The sequence below is a fragment of the Exophiala xenobiotica genome, assembly GCF_000835505.1.
Source record: "Exophiala xenobiotica strain CBS 118157 unplaced genomic scaffold supercont1.1, whole genome shotgun sequence".
Classification (NCBI taxonomy): domain Eukaryota; kingdom Fungi; phylum Ascomycota; class Eurotiomycetes; order Chaetothyriales; family Herpotrichiellaceae; genus Exophiala; species Exophiala xenobiotica.
The window spans coordinates 3,985,553-4,008,920 of record NW_013562494.1 but is presented as its reverse complement, the minus strand read 5'-3'; the positions used below and the strand labels follow the sequence as shown (position 1 = coordinate 4,008,920).

The 23,368-nt window shown below is 53.0% G+C and overlaps 6 protein-coding genes across 6 annotated transcripts; 2 read left to right on the top strand and 4 right to left on the bottom strand.

Moving 5' to 3' along the window:
* The first annotated feature begins 948 nt into the window (after nt 1-948).
* On the top strand, nt 949-3,764 carry PV05_01565 (uncharacterized protein). The gene is made up of 5 exons (XM_013466575.1): nt 949-1,701; nt 1,774-1,849; nt 1,911-2,029; nt 2,134-2,184; nt 2,261-3,764. Exons 1-5 carry the CDS (start codon nt 1,408-1,410, stop codon nt 3,557-3,559), a joined length of 1,839 nt encoding a protein of 612 aa, XP_013322029.1. The 5' UTR covers nt 949-1,407; the 3' UTR covers nt 3,560-3,764.
* Nucleotides 3,765-5,583: 1,819 nt separating this feature from the next.
* Nucleotides 5,584-12,725, bottom strand: PV05_01564 (uncharacterized protein). Its single transcript, XM_013466574.1, has 6 exons — nt 12,362-12,725; nt 12,014-12,305; nt 11,294-11,959; nt 10,888-11,241; nt 6,050-10,816; nt 5,584-5,985 (listed from the first exon to the last, which is right to left on the bottom strand). The coding sequence occupies exons 1-6, from the start codon at nt 12,673-12,675 to the stop codon at nt 5,914-5,916; spliced, it is 6,465 nt and encodes a 2,154-aa protein (XP_013322028.1). The 5' UTR covers nt 12,676-12,725; the 3' UTR covers nt 5,584-5,913.
* A 1,003-nt stretch (nt 12,726-13,728) lies between these two features.
* PV05_01563 (uncharacterized protein) lies at nt 13,729-16,033 on the bottom strand. Its single transcript, XM_013466573.1, has 6 exons — nt 15,792-16,033; nt 15,065-15,678; nt 14,906-14,976; nt 14,668-14,831; nt 14,303-14,574; nt 13,729-14,235 (listed from the first exon to the last, which is right to left on the bottom strand). The coding sequence occupies exons 1-6, from the start codon at nt 15,876-15,878 to the stop codon at nt 14,067-14,069; spliced, it is 1,377 nt and encodes a 458-aa protein (XP_013322027.1). The 5' UTR covers nt 15,879-16,033; the 3' UTR covers nt 13,729-14,066.
* Nucleotides 16,034-16,498: 465 nt separating this feature from the next.
* On the bottom strand, nt 16,499-18,741 carry PV05_01562 (uncharacterized protein). Its single transcript, XM_013466572.1, has one exon. The coding sequence runs from the start codon at nt 18,223-18,225 to the stop codon at nt 16,825-16,827; it is 1,401 nt and encodes a 466-aa protein (XP_013322026.1). The 5' UTR covers nt 18,226-18,741; the 3' UTR covers nt 16,499-16,824.
* PV05_01561 (uncharacterized protein) lies at nt 18,738-20,210 on the bottom strand. The gene is made up of 2 exons (XM_013466571.1): nt 19,301-20,210; nt 18,738-19,238 (listed from the first exon to the last, which is right to left on the bottom strand). The coding sequence occupies exons 1-2, from the start codon at nt 19,919-19,921 to the stop codon at nt 19,110-19,112; spliced, it is 750 nt and encodes a 249-aa protein (XP_013322025.1). The 5' UTR covers nt 19,922-20,210; the 3' UTR covers nt 18,738-19,109.
* A 356-nt stretch (nt 20,211-20,566) lies between these two features.
* Nucleotides 20,567-23,222, top strand: PV05_01560 (uncharacterized protein). The gene is made up of 2 exons (XM_013466570.1): nt 20,567-21,330; nt 21,416-23,222. The coding sequence occupies exons 1-2, from the start codon at nt 21,010-21,012 to the stop codon at nt 23,081-23,083; spliced, it is 1,989 nt and encodes a 662-aa protein (XP_013322024.1). The 5' UTR covers nt 20,567-21,009; the 3' UTR covers nt 23,084-23,222.
* The last annotated feature ends 146 nt before the right edge of the window (nt 23,223-23,368 follow it).

The window sequence follows — 23,368 nt, the reverse complement described above, 5'->3', positions numbered from 1 at the left end:
GACCCGGTAAAGCCTCGCCAAGGTATGGAGCTGGCGAGGCTGCCAGATCATTAGCATCTACGACAACGATATATAATGTGGCACCCGAAATGCTTCGACAAAGTCAGCCCCAGTGGGCTTGATCTGACTCGAGTAAGGCCTGATCATGCAACGCAATGACTGACCACAAGGTGCGGAATGCTTAGCCGTGGTTCCCCTATTGAAACCCACCGACGACTGGTGGGGAAGAAGGAATGAACGACCGACCTGACTGTTGGGAGTCCTAACCTCAGAAAAGCAATGATAACGCAAGATTCACCACCCATGGTGCTACGATCACTCGGATTCAATAGTTGTAGTATGTCGCCATCCAGTTGGTCGAACAAGGAAAACCAATCACGTACCAACCAGCCCCCAACATGGCCCACAAGATCTTATCATGAGAAGACATAGCCCTACGCGAGCCTGCAACCCTGAGTTAGGCCAGGCAGAGGAACCATGGCGCTAAGAGGCTGCTAAAACAGCCGGTAAGTGCTTCTGCAAGCTTGAACAAGCTTGTAATGGCTTGTAATGCGTATTTGGCGGGTCATTCATCCCTGCCTCTCCTGCGGCAAGCCTGGGAAGGCAATTGCGGAGGGGCAAGAGGCGCCGTGAGCCACACACTGTTTCCGTTGGGGCCATGCGACGTGGGATAGCGAGGACACATCAGCACGGGGTCCTCACTCTTTGAATCCTTCCAGATATGTGGTTCGCTACGTTCAAAATCATCACGTATCGGCATGGATCTTGGCCAATTTTGATCCACGCACTGGTCTGATTGCCGGAGAGGACGGAGACGACACCACATGCTACCAGTACATGTGTCTAATCCTTGCACCACCCACATGTACGTGTCCACAGTATCGTGCTCTCAATATTCAGCACGCCGACTCTCCCGGCACATATTTTATCTCTCCCGGGTATCATAGTCGTGAGTCGAATCTCGGACGGTTTTACCCGGCGGTCAAAGATGAACTCTTGTGGACACTCCATAAAACTACCAGTACGTGGAACTCTCCGATGCTTTCATTCTGGCACGAAAGCCTTGGGACGACCGCAGCGTCCTCCTACGGCGGGTTTTTCCTTGAAATGCCAGCCCTGCATGACCAGTGCCATCGCCGTGAGGCCACGGCAGTAAGGTCCTGTGCCCGAGAAAGCATCAATGATGGCTGCCACGGGCAATTATACTTGTGAACTCATTTGCGACGAGTAAGAATAATATGTCACCTGGTTCACGCTGAAGAATGGCCTGCTTGACGGACCTATTTTGCTGCGTGGTGAGGGACAACTTTTGCAGCTTCGACAATATTAGCCTCACGAGCCCGGACACGCCTTACGTTGAGATATCGTTGCTCTGCTGACGGACTGCACAATAATCGACTTCCCACCATGCGTGCTCTTACCGTTGGGACGGTTCTGCTGGCCTCGCTGGCTCAGGTCCAGGCGGCTACACTCCCTAAATCTCCTGCTCAGCCAAGAGCGTCGCTACCAAACGACACTTCATCATGCCTTACGTTAACGCCCGCCAACGTGCAGTCACAAGGAGGATGTGCCCACTCGCCAACCTCGAGACAGTGCTGGGGTGACTATTCGATCAATACCAACTGGTACGATGATACTCCCTACACAGGGGTGACTCGAGAGTACTGGCTGGTCGCACAAAATGTCACCATGGCACCTGATGTGAGCAAACTTGTTCTCTTGGCTTTTGGTCCACCCTGCATATGGAACTGACTGTTTGACGTGCAATGCTAGGGTTACGAACAGCAAGTACTGGTCTTCAATGGCAGCTTGCCTGGACCGACCATTTTTGCAGACTGGGGTGACGAGGGTAGGTCAATCAAGCTCCGTATCTTGCAATATCGTGCTTGCGGCTCATGCGATTCTCCCAGTCATCATACATGTGACCAACGCCATGCAGGACAATGGCACCTCCATTCACTGGCATGGTCTCAGACAATTCAATAACAACGAATTTGATGGAGTCCCCGGGGTAACGCAATGTCCAATTGTACGACACCTGCATCTTTCTATTGCCTTGCATCAGTCCCTACTAGTCTCGCGCTCCATTCCGCTTGAAGTGCATTTGCTGACTTGGGAAACGTTTTATTTCAGGCCCCTGGTCAGACGTACACCTACAAGTGGAGAGCGACGCAGTATGGATCAGTAAGTGAGCCCTAAAGTCCGTTTCAGCCCCCTTTATCTTTCCAAGCGAGCCGTTGACATAATCCCTATCTTGCAGTCGTGGTACCATTCGCATTTCAGCTTTCAGTACTCGGCCGGCCTTTTCGGTCCTATAATCATCAATGGGCCGGCCACGGCGGATTATGACGAGGACCTCGGCGCTTTGGTGCTGATGGACTGGACGCACATTTCGACGTTCAATGAATGGTGGTGGGATAGACCGACCACCGGACCTCCTTCGCAGGCCAACTCCCTCATCAATGGCACCAACGTCTTCGATTGCCACCAGGACAACACCACCCAATGTCAGGGCAAGGACATCGTCGGCCAGAGGTTCGAGATGACCTTTGTGTCCGGCACGAAGTACCGCCTTCGCCTGGTCAACACGGGACTGTACTCGCACTTCCGGTTCGCCATTGACGGGCACAACCTGACCGTCATTGCCATGGATTTTGTGCCTGTTGTCCCCTACACGACCGACAGCCTGATGATCTCCATGGGCCAGCGGTACGACGTGATCATCGAAGCCAACGCCCCGCCCGACAACTACTGGCTCCGACCGATCTGGCAGCGCTCGTGCTGCGACAACGACGCTTGGAACAACACCCTGGGCATCGTGCGCTACGCCGACACCAACTCAAGCGCCGTACCTACAACGACGAACCCTGCCACCGAGTACAAATCACAATGCGAGGACGAGCCTTTTGACAAACTAGTCCCCTACATGCCTCTCGACGTGCCAGCTCCGGACTCGATCTCGCTGCTAAACCTGAACTACAGCTTCGTTCCGATGCCTGCAGGGTTTCTGTTCACGCTGAACAACTCGTACATCTGGGTCAACTTCTCGGCGCCCACGGACCTGATGATTCACCAGCAAAACACCAGCTGGCCCAACACCGGGTACACGCCACAAAAGGGGTTTACGAATTACGACGCCATCCCCCTCGGTATCGCCGACCAGTGGGTGTACTTTGGGCTACAGGATCTCTCGCACCGCAACCGGTCGCACCCGATGCACCTGCACGGGCACGACTACGTCGTTCTGGCCCAGGGGTTCGGCCCTCTCAACGACACGGTCAATCTGACGCTGTCGAACCCGCCGAGACGAGACGTGGCTACGCTGCCGCTGAACGGGTACATGGTCATGGCGTTCAAGACGGACAACCCGGGAGCCTGGCTCATGCATTGCCACATCGCTGCGCACTCGAGTGAAGGGCTCGGGCTGCAGTTCGTCGAGAGACAGGACGAGATCATGGCTACGTTTGCGGACCCCTTCGGGTTGGAGAATACCTGTGAGACGTGGCAGACATATTGGAATAATGATGAAGTGTATATGCAGGAGGATGCGGGGATATGAGGACCAATGCTAAGCGTAAGGGGTAAGAGAGTTGTTGCCAGAGCATCATCATCGTCGTCGTCGTTGTCGTCGTCGTGGTCTTAGCTAGAGTATTCATCATCGGGGAGAGGAAGAGGTTGAGGTTGTGGTTGTGGTTGTGGTTGTTTTGTTTTCCGGCTAGCAGCATAGATACTAATATTGTAAAAGGCAGTCTGTCTTCCTTTTGTTTGTTTCTTCTTGCTTGCCGCTTTCTTTCGTGTGAAGTCAACCACCAGTGGGAGGAAGTACGGCATTCCTGAGTCTTGCTTTTAACCCGAGAGTTCTTACGGACTGTATCATTCTGTCTCGCTTAAGTTCTCTTCTCTTCTCGTCCATGTCGACTTCTTCTTCTCCTGGCCTTCGGTTATTGTGACTGTCACAGATATCTACTCCGTTCTCGACTTCGCTTTCGTTCATCCTATCCTTGTTCTAGCACCGACGTTTTCTCTTCCTTCTTTCTTTCTTTCTTTCTTCCTTCTTCGGCTCCTCTAGGTCCTTCTTTCTATCAAAGACATCTTCCCTTCTCTCTTCATTTCTTCTTTCTCCTCTCATTCCTTATAACTGTCACAGATATCTTCTCTTCTTCCTCGATCATCATTCCTCTTCCCATGCTTCACTGCTCAGCGGGCCCTCTGGCATGACGGCCAACAGTGAGTCTCTGGAACTCGTTGCATTTTCCTTTCATTACGCTTTTCGCACCCTGTTCCCTCATACAGCACCTGTTCATCCTTTGGAAAACGACCCCAGTGGAGAAAGCGCAGGCGAAAGCCAAGATACAAAGAACACTTACCTGTCAACTGTGTAATCGGTTGATTGCATCAGAGGCTCGTGTCTGTGACACAGTGTGGACGCTGAGCACATCTGAAGGGTAGTATATGGTCCAAGGAGGACAGTAGTACCAGAGCCCAAGAAAGAGACCGTGCGACGATGGAATGGTGGGTCAATTTTAAAGTACAAAATCGCCGTGGAGTGCGATTTCGTAAATCGGCTCGGCGATTATGTACGACATAGCGAGTGCCCTGCACCATGCATGCAAGAAAGGAAACACCCATCCGCCGCCGCCGCCAGTTGGCGTGATGTTGGGAAGAAGGGGAGAGAGTGGATGACGCCAAACTGGCGTTGCAAGGTAGGTCGCCCCGTTGCTTGGTCGGCTCTTGGAGAGGACAAGGACCAGCCATGTGCATCGGAAGCGTGGCCGGCTGATGCGTGTGCCCAGCCATGGGCCAGTCACAGGGTGTATTGCGGAGAGCGCGTCGTCCCCATGCAAGCTGTGCATGCACCCATGCTAAACCCGGACTTGCAAGCCGTGGGTTCAGGGCATCATTGCTGGGACGGCCGAAGAACTGCAGGAACAGGTATCTTGCATGCGTCCCCAATCACAGGCCACAGGGCACAGACGACTTCCCATCAACCCGGCACACCAACCTTGTGGCCGCCCACCGGGTCACCGGGAGGTTCCACGCGGACTCTGCATTGCCGGTATTTGTAAACGACAAATACCCCGTCCTTACAAGTGTGCGATACGCAGCCTTGCCATCAATTCTCGCTGTCCTGTCCTGACCGGGCCGTGGCTCTGTCTCTGCCTTCTTGGGTGGGAGTTTCAGGGATGGCGATGGCTTGCTGCTGCTTGCTTTACACCGACGGTTGCCAGCGAATGGGAGATTAAGCAGAATTCTGCCACTGTCCTTGATTGTGTCCACCAAGAGCTCGGTGTTACAACCGCTCTGGTGTGTCGCCGGAGCTGGCTCAATTCGTCCGCCAGTCGTCGGACATGTCTGCAAATATGGACGCGATCTGCTGCTGGCAATTTGGTCACCGCGAGGCTTTCATTGGCTCAGATCGAGGCCGGTTAGATTCCACGTTTCGCCACATATCTGTCTGCTTACCGGTTTCGGTTTCGGTGTGCTAGGTTCCGGCGCAAGTCAGTCTGTGCAGATATTGTCGCTATTGCCATCTTGCAGGAAAACAGAAGCCAACAAAGCTGCAAAGCTCGAAAGAAAAGGCCAGTTCAATTAAGCAAAAGCTTGGCGTGGGACGGTAAAGACGGTCATTTACAATATAGTACCTCAGATACTTCTCTTCTTTAACCACTTAGTGAGGATGATTACGAACTCATCCAGTGTCATTACAACACCCCCAAATTTTCTAGCGAAATACCCGACTTCAAGTACCTTACCTACACCATTGTGACCATTGAAACTGAACAACAAACCTCAACGCCTTCTTGTATGAACCAGTGTAGAGTTGAAAGCCAGGATAGAGTAATGTGTCTCGATTCAACCCTTTTTGTGCATCTCAGATTGTGAAATGATAACACACGTCCAACATGGCTCGAATTAGGCAGATCTCCACGCGACACTGTCGTCTTCGTCAATGGCACCTGCAATGGCTCGGCTGAGAGAGGTGCACTGTAATTTGAGTTAGCACACGACAAATCCATCGGCGGATGTTGATGGTGGTGAGAATACTCACATAAGGCGGGTGAACCATGCTAAAATGATTGCCGTCGACCGAACAACACTTCATCTTCTCGGCAGATAACAACTTGTCCCATCCATTAGCACCAGGATCGGTCTTCGGCTTCAACAACCAGGATGCCACGGCATCAGATAGATCGAGCCCGGCGAGTTCGGCCTGAGGCCAATCTTCAAAAACACCCCGAGAGGCCCAGATGACGTACGTGGACGGCGAATTGTCTTTGTTGAACGACTGTGGCGAATACTGCTTGACCGCACGGATTGTGGATTGGAAATGACGGACGAGCCATTCTGGAGCACCGGTGTTTGCACCCTCACCTGCGATCACACCTGACTTGGAGACGTACTCGAGGACATCTTGCGGCATCGGTCCGTAATCGGTTCGGCAGGGCGAGTCGACAAGGATCAGCTTTGATACAGTTTCTCCAGCAGAGATGAGGTGTTTGGCAGCTTCATAGGCGTACATGCCACCAGCAGACCAGCCAGCCAGAATGTAAGGGCCCTGAGACTGGCGGGTGAGAACTTCATTGGCCATGATAACAGATGCCTCTATCAAGGAGCAGGTATACTCGGCTGGATGTTTGAGAAAGGGACTGTCGATAGCATAGACGCATGTGTTGGCTGCAATATCAGGCAAGCGGCGGTATGAGGTTGCTGAGCCACTTCCATCCGGAAAGAGGAACATCGTCTTCGACGCAGTCTTTGGGTTACCTTGGAGCAAAAAGGACTTTGCGGCGCGGCTGTTGCTGGATGTCCGCGACCGTGATTCCAGCTTCAGAGACCCTGTGGCTGACGGCGCCGGCGCCAGGGCTGGCGACGGTGACAGATTCAGTGCGGCTTTGATGCCCTTTAGCGAAGTGTTCTCCACGAGCATGTCTTGTGGCACACTGATGCCCATTTTTTCTCTCAGTGCTGCGACGATGCTAAGACTCATCAGTGAGTCTACACCAAGGGCTGACAGGTCGTCAGTGGCCACGAGTTCCTCGACGTCGATCCCAATCTGTTCGGCAAGGGTAGCGTGTAGTGCTTCAATCATGTCACCATTGGCGGCGATTGTAGCAGGCTCGGCAACAAGGGCGGGAGTCTGCAGCCCGGAATCTGGTGGTGTTTCGAGGGATGATTCGGAGCTCATGTCGCTTGTGCTGGAAGTGTCACCAAGCAACGACTTGAGGTCGCCAACAGTCTCACAATCCGCAAAGGTCGACTGAGGGAGGTCAATGCCTACTGTCTCTCTGATTTTCGAGAGAATCGTGAGGGACAGCAGAGAATCCACCCCGAGATTCGCAAAGTCGCTGTCGTCCTTCAATTCTGATAGATCAACGCCGATTTCTTCAGCCACAACCTTCAGAACTTGACCCGTCTGGGTTGCTTCTGGAGGAGTACGCTTGGGCAGAGTGCTAGTATGTACTTCGTCGCGTTGAGTCCCAACTTCAGGCCTACAACGGTCTGACGGTGCTTTTGAGACCACGCTTGCTGGGGTAGTGCGCGCAGGGAGGCTTGATCCGGACCGGGGATGGGGTGCCAGCATTGTAGAGAGGAGTGACCTAGGGACGTTCTGGAACATGACATCGCCAATCATACCCACCATGACATCGTCTTGGAAGATGGACACATTGCCTGCCATCAAGGACTTCTCCAGTGACTGCATCTTAACGTGCACTTTGTAGGATCGTTTCGCGTCCAGGGGCATCGCCAGTTGGAGAGAACCCCAGCCATGGGAAATGTAGACGCCCGCTTGTGAGTCAGTGGCACCAATGCCATTCATCACAAATCCTGCTATTTGCGCTAGATTGTCGATCCAGAGAGGAGAAGCGAAAAAGTTGTCGCCGATATCTCCACTGTCACTGAACTTGACCATGGCTGTTGCCTCAAGTTCCTCCGTGTCCACCACCACCTCCTCCATACCTTGGTAGACAGGATTGTAATCGACGAGCTGGGAAAAGAGATGATAGGCCATTTTCTTTAGCATCTTGTTGGCCGTGCCAGTTGCGACGCCGCGTTCAAGATCTTGTATCCTCTTCCGTACAAGATATGCGGATCTCGACCATTGCTGAAGCCAGGCCTTCTCGCTGCCATACACCACTTGGCATTTTGCGTTCGAGACATTGAAGTTTTTCGTCCGTGGACATTGGTTTTTGAATTCGATGAGGACTTTGCCCGAATCCAAGTTTGCAGTCGCAGATACTTGTAGAAGTTGCGGAGTGGCAACCCGAGGCACTGGCACGGTGACAGGTCCCATGATCGTCATGTCGGTCACATCGATACCTGTCGCGGGAACGTTAAATGTGTACTCTTTCCTGATAAAGTCTGCCACGGTGAGTGCCATGTCCGCATACACTCCCGCAGGACAGAGTGCCAACCCATTGATCTTGTGACCTGAGATGGTCTCATGAAGCGCGGGCTCTGAAAGGTCCGTTTCGAAGGTCAACATAACATTCGCATCCCGCCTGTGTCGCGAAAGCAATCGATGAACGGTCGTGGTGATCTTGCTGGCTTCTGTGGGAGCTGTACTGATAAGTCGTTTTGCCATATCATCGCCTTTTCTCAATGCCCAATCGTCCTTATAGGCAATCCAATAGTTCTTCTCGTCAAACGCATAAGTTGGAATATGCAGCAGATTCTGAGCATGCTCGAAGTCGCGATGATACTCATTCCAATTGATCTCGTAGCCCCAGTTGTACAGACACCCCAAGGTTTTGGCAGCACTGCTCCAGGGGTTCTCGTTCTGGCGGAGAGAGTAGAGCGTACGGCTTTCGTCCCCGAGCGTCGCCTTTATCATTCCCAGGCACACCGGTTTCGGACCGATCTCAATCCATGCAGTGTCTTTGCCTGACAGACCTTCATGTTGCGCCGCCTTGAGAGCGGCGGCGAAATCCACGGCCTCTCTAGCATGCCTTCGAAGGTAAGAAGGACCCAAAACTCCACTCTCTCGGACCACAGCACCCAACAAAGGCGACAGAACAGGCAGTTCCGGCGCCATATATCTAACTCCGCGTGCGAAGGTTTCGAAGGGTTGAAGGACAGGGTCGACTTGAGCAGAATGAAAAGCATAAGGGGTGTTAAGAACAACGCATTTGACAGCAAGGGTCTTCAGCTTGTCCCGTGCTTCATGGACAACTTCGACTCGTCCGCTGAGCACCGTGTCTGCTGGCCCATTCACGCAGGCCACCTCAAGCTCGTCTAGCAGGCTTCCAAGATGCTTCTTCAATGACGAGAGGTCGGCATGAGCTGAGAGCATGCAATGAGTGCCTTGCGTGCACATCTTTTCCAGAAGTCCGGCTCTTTTGCCTACTAAATAAAGTGTGTCGTTGGCAGAGAGTACGCCGGCTGCGAAAAGAGCGGCATACTCGCCTAGGCTGTGGCCAATTACAGCTGCTGGGTTGACTCCCCAGGCTGTCCACAAGCGGTAGAGACTCATCTGGACAGATGTGATTGCGAGCTGAGTCTGGATCGGATCTAATCCGTCCATGTCACCGGACGATGGTTCGATGACAGGCAAGAAACTAGGGAAGCCATAGTCCAGACATATCTGGTTGAAGCGGAGAATGTTCGACCTGAACTGCTTCGAGGAGTCGAACAGGTCTCTGGCGAGTGGAACGTACAATGACCCTTGACCTGTGAATGTGAAAACGACATTTGGAGCCTTGCTTGTCTTTTTCAGCTCTGCGGTAAGTGTGGTCGTGAGGTGATCTTTCAATTGAGAGGTCGAGGATGCTATGGCGGATATTCTCTGCGTGAAATGTGTGCGTCGAGCGGTGGTGGTGTATGAAAGATCGGATAAGCTGACCTCGGGGTGATTCTCCAGATATGTCACCAAATTCTGGACGTTTCCCTTCATAGACTTCGGCGTCTTGGCCGAGATCGTGACAATGTGATCGGGCCTGTGATCGAAGCTTGGGTCACCAGGTTTGTCTGGCGCCTCTTCGAGCAACAACGCCGTATTGCCACCAGCAGCACCGAAATTGTTGACCATAAATCGACGCTTCCGCGCTTGGCCGCATGGGAATGCTCCAGGTCCATCCAAAGCAACCTTGATTTGTCGTTCCTTGAGATCCGGAAAGGTATGGTTGATAACACCACTCTTGATGCCCACATGTGGCGGGATTCTCTGTGCTCTCACCACTAACAACGACTTGATGAGAGCTGTAACGCCGGATGCGGACTCCCCGTGGCCGATGTTAGATTTGACGGCCCCAAGCCACAAGGGGTGCTCTTTTGGGCGACCAGGTGAAGCGGGGGCAAAGACGTTGCTAACAGAGCTCATCTCTGCCGCATCTCCGGCTTGGGTACCAGTACCTTGCATCTCGACATAATCCACGTCGAAAGGATGAAGGCCAGCTTCATTCAGTAGTCGCCTGTAAAGAGTTTCTTGGGTAGGCCCGTGTGGATGAGTGATCGAGGCTGATGCTGCCGAGTAGTTGGTGCCTGCAGCCAGAATGACCGCCAGCACTTTGTCGTTGTCGGCTTTGGCATCCGACAGGCGCTTCACCACGACCGTTGCAACGGCCTCCCCACGGCAGTAGCCATCGGCAGCGTCATCGAAGGTCTTGCAGTTTCCGGTGTGGTTCAAGAAGTGACCACGGCTCAGCCCGCAAAAGGTGTCTGCACTAGTGAAGAGGGTCATGCCGCCAACAACAGCGGTGGCGCAGTCGTTCGCCCACAACGCAGTACAGGCTACATTGAGCGCTACTGCGCTAGAAGAGCAAGCAGTATCGATGCTCATGCTTGGACCACCAAACTTGAAATGATGGTTGATGCGTCCCTGAAGTAAGAGTCAGCTCACATTCTCCAATAACTTGATCAGAAGCATCAACGAGACACTATAGCACTTACAGGACCAAATGCACGGTCGTTACCGGAGATGTAATACGTTTGTACATCCTGCGAGGCATTCCACTCGCGGTAGTCATCCCCAGTTTGTCCGTAATATGTGCCAATGCGATCAAGCTGAGTGGACGGCGTGCGATTTGGCACAAATCCCGACATCTCCAGAGCTTCGTGAGCTGTGACCAGAGCCAAGCGCTGCTGAGGATCGGTCTGTTCAGCTTCCCGTGGTGACATGTTGAAGAAACGAGCGTCGAACATGCCCGGCTCCTTGAGGAAGCAACCGTAAGGTGAACCCGCCGGGTTTCTCGCTCTTCCATCGTTGGGCACGTAGAGTTCTGCATCAAAGCGGTTGGCGGGTATCTAGACGAATTAGTGCGAACTGCCCATTACACCTAACCCTAGAGATACATACAACCTTGGCGCAGTCCATGCCTTTTTCGAGAAGCTCCCATAATTCGTCATGGCTTCCAGCTTCTGGAAATCTGCCAGCCATTCCTACTATCGCAATAGGTTCATTTGTTGGCGCACCCCGTTGCGCAGGGTCACTGGAAGCAAAGGTGCCGTCCAAGATAGCCTCGACCTGCGCACCCTTCTTCAAGGTCGAGACCAGACTGCCAGCGGCAAGAGTCGGACCATATGCTCGCACCACCCAATCAGGGATTTCCAGAGCCGCAACATGATTTGCGCACCCAGCTGTCACATTGCTCCACTCGATAGGTGCTTTCAGAACGTCGTGAAGCACACTCTTCAGAAGATCGCTGCTATTGCTCGCTTGGTAGTATTCACCTGTGACTGGAGAGACCAAGCGCGCCTTTACGGCCTCACACGCTGTCTTTTGATATGGGCCGTCCGTTGTTTTCGCGAACCCCAGAATGCGGGCAATATCTTCGTCAGAGTATAGGTGGGGTGCATGGTAAGGAGTGTATATGGGTACCCTCTGGCAGAAGTTTTGCGGTGAAGGCGTACGGTTCGTATCCAGCCAGTGGGAAACCTTGTCTAGGGTAGAAGGCGGGCCTTGAAGTGTCAAAGCCTTGCCGAAGGAGGCACTGACGTAGCTTCGCCTGTGTTCTGGTATTCCCTGTAGAGAGTTGTCAGAAGCTCAAACCTCGAACGACCCAAACGTGGTACACACCTCTTCCGTATGAATCTTATGCAGCACGTTCTCTTCGCCTAAACCTAGCCCACGAGAAACTTGCATCGCCCAAGTTTCTGAGGTATTGGCCAGCTCTAACTCGTCTCTAATCGTGGTCGCGGTGAGGCCTGTTCGGAATGCCAGACGGACAGATTCGACAGCGAGAGGCAGGAGCTCTGTCAAGCTGCAAGCAAGGCTAACCGCGACTGCAGACAGCTGACCCACACATAGTCCAACGACGAATGACGATTTGGCATCGGGATAAGGCTCTTCTGGGTGGCTTTCGTACCAACTGTGACGCATATCATCAGGCATGTTGTATTCATCCGGGAACATGGAACGACTCACCTGATAAATTGTCCTAGCTGAATGATAACAAGCATTACCGGAGCTAGGCATTGGTGATCACGAGGTTGCTTCTCGCTCGGATGTGGAATCAGACGTTCCAGCTCAGCCAAATCTGGCATACCTTTCCTGTCCGGTACAGGCACCCTCGAGATTTCATCTTGAAGAGCGAGCCGAGCCTTGTGCAAGAAAACAGAGAGTAGGGAGTGTTGGGTGCGAGCTTGAAGGACTTGGGAGAAGGCCGGGTGCAGAGGAAGCGAGCCATCGCCAAAGAATGATATCGATCCAGCCATGGTCGCGTTTCCTTTGCTACTCATTCATTGAAGAAGACGTAGAAGAAGGGTTTCACTGGTGCTGCGGTTTGCACTGGGGGCGTAGTGCTGGCCGGATAATAGGAGGTATATACGATGACCCTGATGTCAGCACACCACGCATGGCCCGCACAGGAAGCGATAAAGCCATTACCGCCGTCAGAGAACTAGGAGAGCCACCGGAGAATTCTAGATGTGCCCGGTGGATTGAAAGCAGATGTGAACGCGCACAAACTACAGGTATTGCTGGGAAAGGCTCCGGTCGGCGTTCATTTTGAAGGGCGTGGCACGGCGAGAACCGGGCATGGGGCGTGGTTCTGTTTCACGCGCAGAAGTTCTGTTCGACCATTGTGTGGACATCACGCAGGAATTGATACCTTGGAAAAAGCCATAGAACCTCGTGAGTCGTCGGTGAACCGGCAGGCGCTGCCTCTGGTCGTGATTGAAGGATGATGATAAGGAAAGAGTGCATGATGGTGCATAAAGTGCCACGAGTGCGTACAGTGTGTGGCATGGTCACGTGATTGCACGTGGGTGCGCGTCAGGAATCTCCGTGCGACGCGTCCTTCTAGTGTTTTCGACGCGTCCAACTCAACTACCATTCCATTTCATCAACCATGGTACCAGCTACAGCGTCCCTACCTCAAACCGCTACCAATTCCCATTCGAGAGGAAAGGAGTTAACACCATATCAACGAGGTCAAATATGCGGCATGCGAGCGCAGGGTGCATCATATAGCGAAATCAGCAAGGACCTCGGAATTCCTAGATCGACAGTCAGAAGCACCATCGATCGCGAACCACCTCGACAACAGGGTGCCACTAAGCCACGTCCTGGAAGACCCTTGATAACAAACGAGCGAGATGAACGAGCAATTCTACGCTATATCAAGCAAAGACCAAAGGCCACTTATGCCCAGGTTCGATCAGAGACGGGCATCGATATCTCGGACTCAACGTTGAAGCGCATCCTTAGAAAGTGCAACCTCAAACGGCCTTCTTTACAAAAGATTGAAGCAAAGACAGGCACTGGCACTAGTTAGACAGGAGTTGCGAAGTTAGGCTTGCAGTCTCTAGGCTCGTCAGCAACAGCGAATCTTTTCAAACCTTCTTTGATGATCATCCCCCCCTCATTACCTGGTAGGTAGCTACCTATCTGGAATTTCTGGACAAACAAGGGGCGAGCAAGCGAGAAATCATGCTCGAGGCTATGACAACGAGCACGTTTCTATGCAATATGGGGTCAACTCCATTGATCGTCGCTTCACGGACTAAGTACGGGGCTGCTCTGGCGCTCTTTGCACGTATCCTCCGATGACGGTCTACTTCTACATAAGTGATTCCCCTTCCGCATCAACGCAGCCTGTGCTTGTTGCAAGGGCCACTCATTAACGCCCTTACGCCAGTTGCGGTGTCGTTTGACTGCTCAAATAATCCCTCGTCAGCTGTGGCAGAAGGTATGCCTCTGCATTGAAGTTTGGGAGCTCCTGGCCGTGTTGAGGTTCGGTGGGCGTTTGCTTCTTTGCCTCCACCAAAGCATCGGCAGCCGCTTGGAGGACATTATGACTGTGTTGATCTCAGTTTAAGCCCAATCCTGCTCTGACGGTACCAGGCTGAGTGGATTTCGACTCACCTGAAAGCGTCCCAATTGCGCTCGGGGAAAGAACCAGGGATCTTAGCGCCCGGAGGGTAATACTTCTTGAGTGCTTCTTCGACGTTCTTCTCATTTCCCGCCCTTACCATGGACAAAGTCTGAATTATCGAGACTCGGTTGATGCGGACGTTCTCGAACACTTTCAGCCGCGCTGACACTTCGGCAGGGTCATTGACAGAGGCCAGCACGAGTCCGAGGGCACCTGCATCTTCGATGGCCTGGTTGGACCCTTGTCCACCGAATGGGAGCATCTGTCGATTTTCTTTGTTAGAATGTTCGGCGCCTGCCACGAGACTGCTTTTGTTTTTCTCGGGCAAGAAAGAAACTTCAAGACATGAACTCACGGGATGAGCTGCGTCGCCGACCAGTACCATCTTGCCCTTGGTCCAAGACGGGAGCGGATCATGGATGCTCAGAGGCCAGCAGGTGACATTCTCAGCAATCTCGATTACGTGCTTCAGGTCCGCGTGGTAGGCTTCAAAGTCTTCCAGCATCGCAGCATTGAAATCTGCCATTCCCGAGACGAGGATCAGCTTTGCCTCCTCTCTACTTCTCTTGTGAGCGGCTAGAGAATATACGAACCAGGACTTCCATCTTTTCCTATGGGGATGTCGCGCGAAGCAGTTATGCCCACGAAGTTTTGAACTTCACCGCTAATATATTCGTCAGTACCAGGATTCCATTGTCTTCACCAGGTCTAGCGAGGGACGACCCGGGGTCATTGCGAAGTACTGTACTCACTCTTGACAGTCATACCACATCATGTGCCGCTTCGGCAATGGGTCGTTGGGATCTGCGAGAGTCGCGGCTCCCGTGGTCTTCCACTCCATCAGATCCTGGAGAGCCGGGTCATTGCACATGGTCTCAGTGGGAAGCAAGAACCTGAAAGCGCTGAGTCCGGTCGAATGCGGCTTGTCCTTGGACCCTGTCACCAAAGACCTGAGCACCGAATGGATGCCATCCGCCGCAACAATGATATCGGCATAATGCTTCGACCCGTCTTCCAGCATGATCCAGCCTTCTACCGGGTCGCCATCCACTACAGGAGAAGAGAGGTGCAAGGCCACTGCCTCTTCACCAGCAGTGCCCGGTTGCTGAGCTAGGTGCAGCAGCTCTGTGTGGAAGTCCACGCGGTGAACCGCATAGGCCGAGAAACCAAATTGTTTCCGCAGCCCGGTGAAATCCATGCTTTTGGCGAGCTTGAGCGTCACACCGTCGATGATATCCCAGCTGGTGATCTCCCTTGCACGGGCGCGAGTGAATGAGAACCCCAGCTTGTCGAGGACGCGCGATCCATTCGGTGTCAAGCCCAAAGCCGCTCCCACCTCCTTTGCAAATTTCGACCGCTCGAAGATCTAGGATAAAGGATATGAGTATACTGTCCTTTCAGATAGTCGTCCTACGAAGCCTACGAAGGGAAATCGCCGCTTTGAATTCTTGCAGCGAAAATTGAACACAGGAGTCTTACCTCGACGGAATGGCCTGCTTGTCGCAGAGCCAAAGCAGCAGTGAGGCCGGCAATACCAGCTCCCACAACGATGATTTTCAACCCCATGGCGTGTTGATCAGTGACGATATCGAATAGAACAAGAGGCTGCGCAAATAGCAATTATGCAAGAGCAATCAGTTTTGCAGTGCGTTCACCTCGAGCTTACCACCCAAAAGATTTTTAACCAAAGCCCCTCGGCCTTTACGCCACACTGAACAGCGAGCAGCGAGCTGCACTGCATCCTGAGGGGTGGTCCACGATGACCCCATGCTTCGGCGGTGTAGCCTGCGTTGTCACCCGGTTCAGCAACTCTAAGGACTACGCCGAGACCAATGACCGGCGTTTGCGAGCCGTGCGAGGAGCAGGCGGCTGGTTCAACTCGACGCTCGTGTCATGAGCACTGTTCAGCAAGCGAGTAGAAGGACAAGGAGAAGCAGAAATGCGCCGATGGAGAGGTTGTGTGCCAATGATAGTTGTCCGGACAACAATTTGTGACACGAACCCGTCCACAAGTTAGACCGGCGCACAAAATTGGCCGAGGACGTGGCAGTCCTGAGACTCGCCTTCCTCTCAACACTATCTGTACATCGCCGTTGTGGTGCAATGGAAGCTCGGAGAAGCGAGGCCGCAGTGATCTTGTTAGGTGCCTTTGCTCAGAGCAAGAGCAGCTTGAGGGACAGATCTAGTGGGTTTCGACTTGGATACTTTCCAACTCCGTACTGCAAGATGACTGAGCCGTAAGCGAACTACTCTGAAGAGCATAGTAAGTGGTGGCGAGAAAACAGCCCAATACTCCAATTCATACGAGCCCTCCACCTCGAATTTAGTCATTCACTCATTTCTGGGCTTAAACCACGCCCTTACATAGCCAAAGCACTCTGGTGGCCAGAGCTTGATATGTCCCCGCTCCCAATAGCTCACTTTCCTTCCTTGCACAGCTGATGAAATCCTCACTCGTACGTGGACAAGACAAGTGCATGCTGTGTCCTGGATACTACGTCAGAGCAACCGCTCACAGACCAAAAGATCGTAAAGCCGCAGGCGGCGGCAACAAGAACCAGTCGTCGTCCCCGTACTGATGCTGCTCGTGTGAGAACGTTATGTCCACGTACGGTGCTTCTTCCATGGACACTACCCTCATTCTGCTCTGAACAATTTCCGGAGGGAGCTGAAGCTTCGAGTCGGAGCCCCATTTCTCGTCTGATAAACACGACCAACCTGGTGATGATGGCTCCTCTTCCTCAGGGTATTTCTCGTCTTCATTACCCCAGGAGTAGATGGAAGAACTGCCGTCGAAGATACGAGCATAGCTGCTGAAGCTGCTCTTCCGGTTCTCCGACTCATCTGTACTCGAGTCCTCAGACCGCGGCTTGCGTGCATAGTCACCGTCATCGCGACTCCCGTTGGGTATGTAGAAGCGCTGATCGACGCGTGTGACGAGGTATAGATAGACCACCAGGACTTCAACGGTAAAGTTGAACAGGTAGAAGCACACCTTGCTGTGATACCATGCCGGGTCGTCGGGGCGCCGAGGATGCATGAATTGCGAGCCAGCTCTGAAGCCTGCACCAAATATGCAAAGAGATGCTCCGACCGTCAGGATCCGCACCTTGGCCCTCCAGGAGCCTGCCCCGAATTTCACCGGTTTCCTCGTTCTTGGAAGCACATGGGAGATGTAGACCAGGAAGATCGGCAGGAAAGCCAGCGACAAGAAATACGTAATTGCCCCAAGCTCGATTCCCGAGTCGGCGTGTAATCGTGCGGTGTCAAGGGTGTAATGGGAGTGGACGATGGCGACGACCGTTATGACCAACAAGAAGACTGTCAATGCGTAGAGCAGCTTGTAGAACCTTCCAAAGGCAGGACTCCAACCGATTGCCGGTTGCATCGCTCGGACTATTCGTTGCGCAAAGATCAAGTTGACCACGAAGATGATCAAAACGCCAGCCGAGACAAAGATGAAGGCTGCAATTGAAAGACTCGCGTTGTTAGGGTAGTATGCCCAAGCGATACGCAAAGAGCAGCTCAAAATGCGCGCCATGCAGAACACGTATAGGAAGAACGACGGCAGAAAAAAGTGTCCTCTAGCCTTGTTGCGTCTGAACAGGGTCATGTTGGAGATCGCTCCGATTACGAACAGGACGAGAAAGACGGCCGTGATAGGAACATCGACTGATCTTGATGGCACCTCTCCCAGAATTGCTGTTTGCGATAGGTAAGGTGGCTGTAAATTCTGTTGATGGGATATTGGCGATGCAGGCGTAATAGTTGACAGAGGCACTATCGATGAAGTTGTGGTGCTCGATATCTTGGGCGTTGAGCTTGTCGTGATCAACGCAGTTGTTGCTGAGCTTGTCGTCGTTGTAGTCGGACTCGCCAGCGGCGCCTGGCAGGCACCATACTGGTATGACATTATAGGTGGACGTGAGTTGTCGCATTCGTATCCAATCTTTCAAGTCTTCATGCTTCGCAACTTGTTACAAAAAGTACGAGTCACCAACAATACTCTCTGGTTCCGCAAATATAACGGTTGTCCAAAGCAAAGACTTGCGTACATCATAGTCACTCAATCATATTCACATGGAATGTCGGACAGAAGGGAAACGCTCCCAACTTCGGTCATTTTGCCATGTGCGAGGACGGAGGTGGCGAGGAATGGTATGGATAGGGAACCTTGCGCAGCTCGGGCTGCGACGGAAAAATATTGAAGACCGCCACAGATTGTGCAGGCGCATGGTACTATGGTTGCATGTTCGGAGGGTTTCCGGCAACGTCAGGTTGCGCTGCGTTCATAGGCGAGTAGGGCTGATAGAGCCACTTTGACAGCAAGATATCGGCGAAACTCTGGCGAAGACTCCGTTCAGAATAACAGAGTAAATCCAACCAGGGATGAAGAGATGAAAGATGTGAGCATTATCATAGACAGAAGATGGTAACTGGAGTGTTCAGCTGGTTGAGTTGATTTTAGGAGGTGCTTTCAGAGGCTTGGCGCCCAGAAGCCCCTAAACCGCACAGCCTCGGTTACATAAGCAGGGTGACTCCTTAGGGGACGGTCTACATACCATAAAAATCCACGACAATCAAAAGATTAATGGGACAAGCCACGCTACTTCTTCGAAAGGACCCATCGAGGTCACAGTCCACTGTCCCTCCCAAGTCAACAGCCGAAAGTACCACTAGACTAGTAATATCCCTCCCCAAGCACCGATCGCATAGTGATATCCAAACCAGAAAAAGTAGACTAGATGACTCCGTTCCACACTCATGCGATACGCAAAGATGTCCACTGACATACTTCTACTCTTCGCTTCGCGCCTCTCCTCGTCCACTCGCATGTTCTCCAGAGGACTTTTTGAACTTCTTGCGAAATTCCTGCTTCGCCATGCCAAACGTGACTGCAGCAGACTTGAATGCCTTTCCGACCTTCTGAGGGAAAAGTGTTAGCAAATGTGGAAAGGGACTCGACCTCAGAAGGCTTTTGGACTTACATTGCTGCACAGGAGATCCATCATCTCGGCAAAAGTGTCGCCGATTTCCTTGCGTTGTGAGCCCCAGATACCCTTTGAGCTGAAACCATCAAGTCCAAGATCCTTGCCGTAGGCGGCATCGAGCAAGGCGCTTCGGGTAGGAAACGCCAGTTCCACGTGCTTCTTGGTGGGAATCATGTGAATGCCGCACAGCACCTGTCTCAACTGTGCAGCTGCTCTGCCGCCGCCGTGGCCTCCATAGCTCACGATCATGGCTGGCTTGCCCTTCCACTCGTTGTACAGGTAGTCGATGGCGTTCTTGAGAACCGCAGGGTAACCCCAGTTATACTGCGGGCAGACGAAGATGAAGCCATCATAGCTTTGGACTTCCTTGCTCCATTCGCGGGTGTGGGCGTGTGCGTATTTGGTGTAGTCATGAATTTGAGAGGGGACATCGGGCTCGTCGAAGAAGGGGAGATTCCTCTCGGCGAGGTCAATGACCTTCAGGGACGGCTCCAGGGACCATCTGTCCTGGTATGTCGACTCAATGGCCTCGAGGACGAAGTTGGCAATTTGTGGATTGGCACGAGGCTTCCTAGACGAGCAGATCACCACGGCAATTCTTGCAACGCCCTTCGCCATGATGGTTATGGTATGCGGTTGAAGGTATAGCTGATCTGGTTCGGGCGCTGTCGGTGTTTATGAGCTATATTGAAAAGCAGCGGCTGTACCAAGTCTTGTGAGTGAGCTTGGAGTTGGGTTGGATGGCAGGTTGCCGTGTCGGTAAATGGGTGGAGAGAAGCGGACGCCTTTGTAATGTGCACTGGACGGGGGCTCTTATCTTGTAGCATGCTTCCGCCTATTTACCTCATTACGCGCCCTGCGTCTTTCGTGACAGCCATGAAATGCCTCGCACTGAAAACCTCGCTGCAGTATGCCAAGTGGTGCAGAACTCAAGGCCGGGACGCGAGATAGATGGCCCGAGTCTGCGACATGTGCAAGGGGCCAGAATGGTTCAGTGATTGGAAGATCTGCGACCGACGTCTCAAAAGAACTCGCCGATGCTTGCCCACAAAGGGTTAAGCCATGTCGTTCTGACCGAGCTGTCATCCACCTGTGATGCCGAGCCGACGCTTTACCAGGGGATGATGGGGGCCAACACAGGCGCTTAGCCCTATCAATCGCCAGGCTCTCGTCAATAAACTCGATGGCTCTGCAGCGAGGGATCGCTCGACCCATAAAGGCCGGCGCGAATCGCCCGAGCCTGACTCCATAACGCCTTGAATGCTTGTCCATCAACAAGCTTTAGCGACCTCTTCATTCATACCGTCCTTCACGCGTCAAACGACGAGAATTCATTTTCGTGCTCGCGCATTATTGGCCCGAGGTATCCACGTGCGGCATACAACGACAATGCAGGTAAGTGCGTACTGTGTGATGCTGGCGACCAAGAAATTTACACGCGCTGGGACACTGGGCTTAAGCTGAAGCGTAGCCCTAAGCCCCCTGCATCGGTGTATTTTTCTGGCACCATGAAGCAGCACGGGGCTGGAGTGGACTTGACACTGGGTCGTTGCATTTTCGACCACGATACAAATGTGGCAGATTTCCTTCCCGTAGCACCTGGTGGCTTACGATGATCCGTCACCATCGTGCCAACGAATTCCGAAGCTGGTCTCCAACCTCGCAGCTTGAGTGTAACTTCAGGCTCGTCTTCAGCATCGATCACGATGACTTCAAGAACACCGTCTTTTATTTCCTTGAAAAAGACGCAACGGACCTCTTCACCACCGCCAGCGGACCACGACCAATTCGCTGCCATGTCCTACGACGAGGCACAGCGGAAAGACGCGCCCTCGCCTGTCCTGTCGGACGCCTCGCTACCTCGTCAGGACCGAGCCAAGATCGATCCTCCACCCGGCCGTGATCGGACAGATATGAAGGCTCTTGAGGAAGCGGAAGCAGACAGCGAGGCCAATTACCAACCAAAAACCGTCAAGTTTTGGATGGTCATGTTGGGCTTATACTTTGCTCTTTTCGTGGTGGCTCTGGTGAGTTTCCACGTGATACCGACCTCGAGCCATCTCTCCCGACCCAGAAAGCACGTTTTGACTAACGGATGATAATGGTCTACAGGATCGGACGATCATATCCGTCGCCATCCCCGAGATCACCGACACATTCCACTCTCTGGACGACGTTGGCTGGTATGGCAGCGCGTACATGATCACGGGCGCCTCGTTCAGTCTGATCTTCGGCAAAATCTACAAGCACTACTCGATCAAGTCGGTGTTCTTGGGCTCCATCTTCCTGTTCGAAGTCGGCTCGGCCATCTGTGGTGCTGCGCCAAGTTCCATTGCACTCATCATCGGGCGCGCCATCGCCGGCCTGGGCTCTTCCGGCATCTTCACCGGAGGAATGATGGTCATTGTGCCTCTGATACCACTTCGGAAGCGACCGATCTACTACGGCCTCTTTGGTGCGGTTTTCGGCATCGCATCCGTGCTGGGACCGTTTCTGGGCGGCGCATTTACGGACAGCGTCTCATGGCGGTGGTGCTTCTACATCAATCTTCCCATCGGAGCCTTCACCATCCTCTCGATCGTCTTGTTCCTGCACATCAAACCACCTCCGCCCGAGAAGCTCAGCCTTGCACAACAATTCCTTCGCATGGACCCCATTGGCACTCTGATATTCGTCCCCAGCATCGTGTGCTTGGTGCTAGCCCTTCAATGGGGTGGCTCAGAGTATCCCTGGTCGAGTGGAAAGATTGTCGGACTCTTGGTGACATGCGGAGTGCTCTTTGTGGCATTTTGGGTTCTACAGGCCGCCAAACCAGCCACTGCCACCGTCCCCATGCGCATCGCTACCCAGAGATCCGTCCTTGGCGGAGTCATCTTCCTCTTCTTGCTCAACGGCAGTCTCTTTGCCATTGTCTACTTCCTGCCAATCTGGTTCGAAGCCGTGAAGGCGGAGACAGCCATCCATGCCGGTATCAGCTTGTTCCCCCTTGTGATCAGCCTGGTGGTCATGAGCATATTCGCTGGTGGCTTCACCCAACGGGTAGGCTACTATATGCCTCCGATCCTTGTGTCTCCGATTCTCACCACGGTCGGCGCCGCACTCTTGACGCAGCTTCAACCGACCACCGGCAGCTCCAAGTGGATCGGGTATCAGGTGCTGTATGGCTTCGGCACCGGCATGGCCATGCAGACTGTCAACATGGCCGCTCAAGCCGTGCTTGACCGCAGCGATATCAGCACTGGCATGGCTCTGAACTTCTTCGGCCAGAATCTGGGTGGCGCCATCTTCGTCCCCGTGGCCCAAACCATCTTCCAGAACCTGCTTCAGAAACAGCTCTCGGACATTCCCGGTGTCAACGGGACGAATCTCGACAGTGTTGGAATCCTGAATTTGAGGAATACCGTCCCACAACAGTCTCTACCGGAGGTAAAGGCGGCATTCAACAGCAGCGTGACCAGGTGTATTTTCGTGTCGGTGGCGTTAAGCGCGGCCAGTCTTTTCCCGGCGCTGATAATGGAGTGGAGGAACATCAAGCAAGGTACCGAAGTGAAGGCGACCAGAGATATCGAGTCAGCCAAGGATCACCAGTCAGCTGCTGAGGATGCATCGTCGCTTGATGAAAAGGATGTGGTGGTCGTCAAGAAGAATGAGAATAGAGGATCGAAGCTCCGGGCAGAATATTGGCGAGAACCAGCAGCTAAAGGGAATGGAGAGGACGAGACTCCACCCCACGATGCTGAGAACGACGGTGTAAGGGGCGACGACGTGGAGGGGCGTTAAAGGTTGTAATTGAAGTTCATGGGCTTTCAAAGGCGAGTAGTTGTACGTTGATTTGGGTTGATATTAGCCCTATAAAGGATTTAATCGAGTTTGCTGTTGGGAAATGCTACCGTAATCTTTTATCATAGACACAATGCCCTCTGGTCCATGTGCAAATTTGACTGCAGCCTTCCCAGTATCCAATGTTCAGACAAGTCTTCGTAGAAAGTGCAGGACGTGGCCTAAAAGCATCCTCCTCGTTGATCCATTGTCGACCAGTAAATGAAGTATCCCAGGCATATCAGC

Excerpts from the sequence above, each read along its gene's own strand:
- PV05_01565 (XM_013466575.1), top strand. The coding sequence starts at position 1,408 with ATGCGTGCTCTTACCGTTGGGACGGTTCTGCTGGCCTCGCTGGCTCAG. Across the intron at positions 2,030-2,133 it reads GGGTAACGCAATGTCCAATT|GCCCCTGGTCAGACGTACAC; the intron begins GTACGACACCTG and ends GTTTTATTTCAG. Across the intron at positions 2,185-2,260 it reads GAGCGACGCAGTATGGATCA|TCGTGGTACCATTCGCATTT; the intron begins GTAAGTGAGCCC and ends CCTATCTTGCAG.
- PV05_01564 (XM_013466574.1), bottom strand. The coding sequence starts at position 12,675 with ATGAGTAGCAAAGGAAACGCGACCATGGCTGGATCGATATCATTCTTT. Across the intron at positions 11,242-11,293 it reads GCATGGACTGCGCCAAGGTT|ATACCCGCCAACCGCTTTGA; the intron begins GTATGTATCTCT and ends TAATTCGTCTAG. Across the intron at positions 5,986-6,049 it reads GCATGGTTCACCCGCCTTAT|TGCACCTCTCTCAGCCGAGC; the intron begins GTGAGTATTCTC and ends CTCAAATTACAG.
- PV05_01563 (XM_013466573.1), bottom strand. The coding sequence starts at position 15,878 with ATGGGGTTGAAAATCATCGTTGTGGGAGCTGGTATTGCCGGCCTCACT. Across the intron at positions 15,679-15,791 it reads AAGCAGGCCATTCCGTCGAG|ATCTTCGAGCGGTCGAAATT; the intron begins GTAAGACTCCTG and ends CCTTTATCCTAG. Across the intron at positions 14,977-15,064 it reads ATGTGGTATGACTGTCAAGA|CGGTGAAGTTCAAAACTTCG; the intron begins GTGAGTACAGTA and ends CGAATATATTAG.
- PV05_01562 (XM_013466572.1), bottom strand. The coding sequence starts at position 18,225 with ATGTCATACCAGTATGGTGCCTGCCAGGCGCCGCTGGCGAGTCCGACT.
- PV05_01561 (XM_013466571.1), bottom strand. The coding sequence starts at position 19,921 with ATGGCGAAGGGCGTTGCAAGAATTGCCGTGGTGATCTGCTCGTCTAGG. Across the intron at positions 19,239-19,300 it reads TGGATCTCCTGTGCAGCAAT|AAGGTCGGAAAGGCATTCAA; the intron begins GTAAGTCCAAAA and ends CTTTTCCCTCAG.
- PV05_01560 (XM_013466570.1), top strand. The coding sequence starts at position 21,010 with ATGACTTCAAGAACACCGTCTTTTATTTCCTTGAAAAAGACGCAACGG. Across the intron at positions 21,331-21,415 it reads CTCTTTTCGTGGTGGCTCTG|GATCGGACGATCATATCCGT; the intron begins GTGAGTTTCCAC and ends AATGGTCTACAG.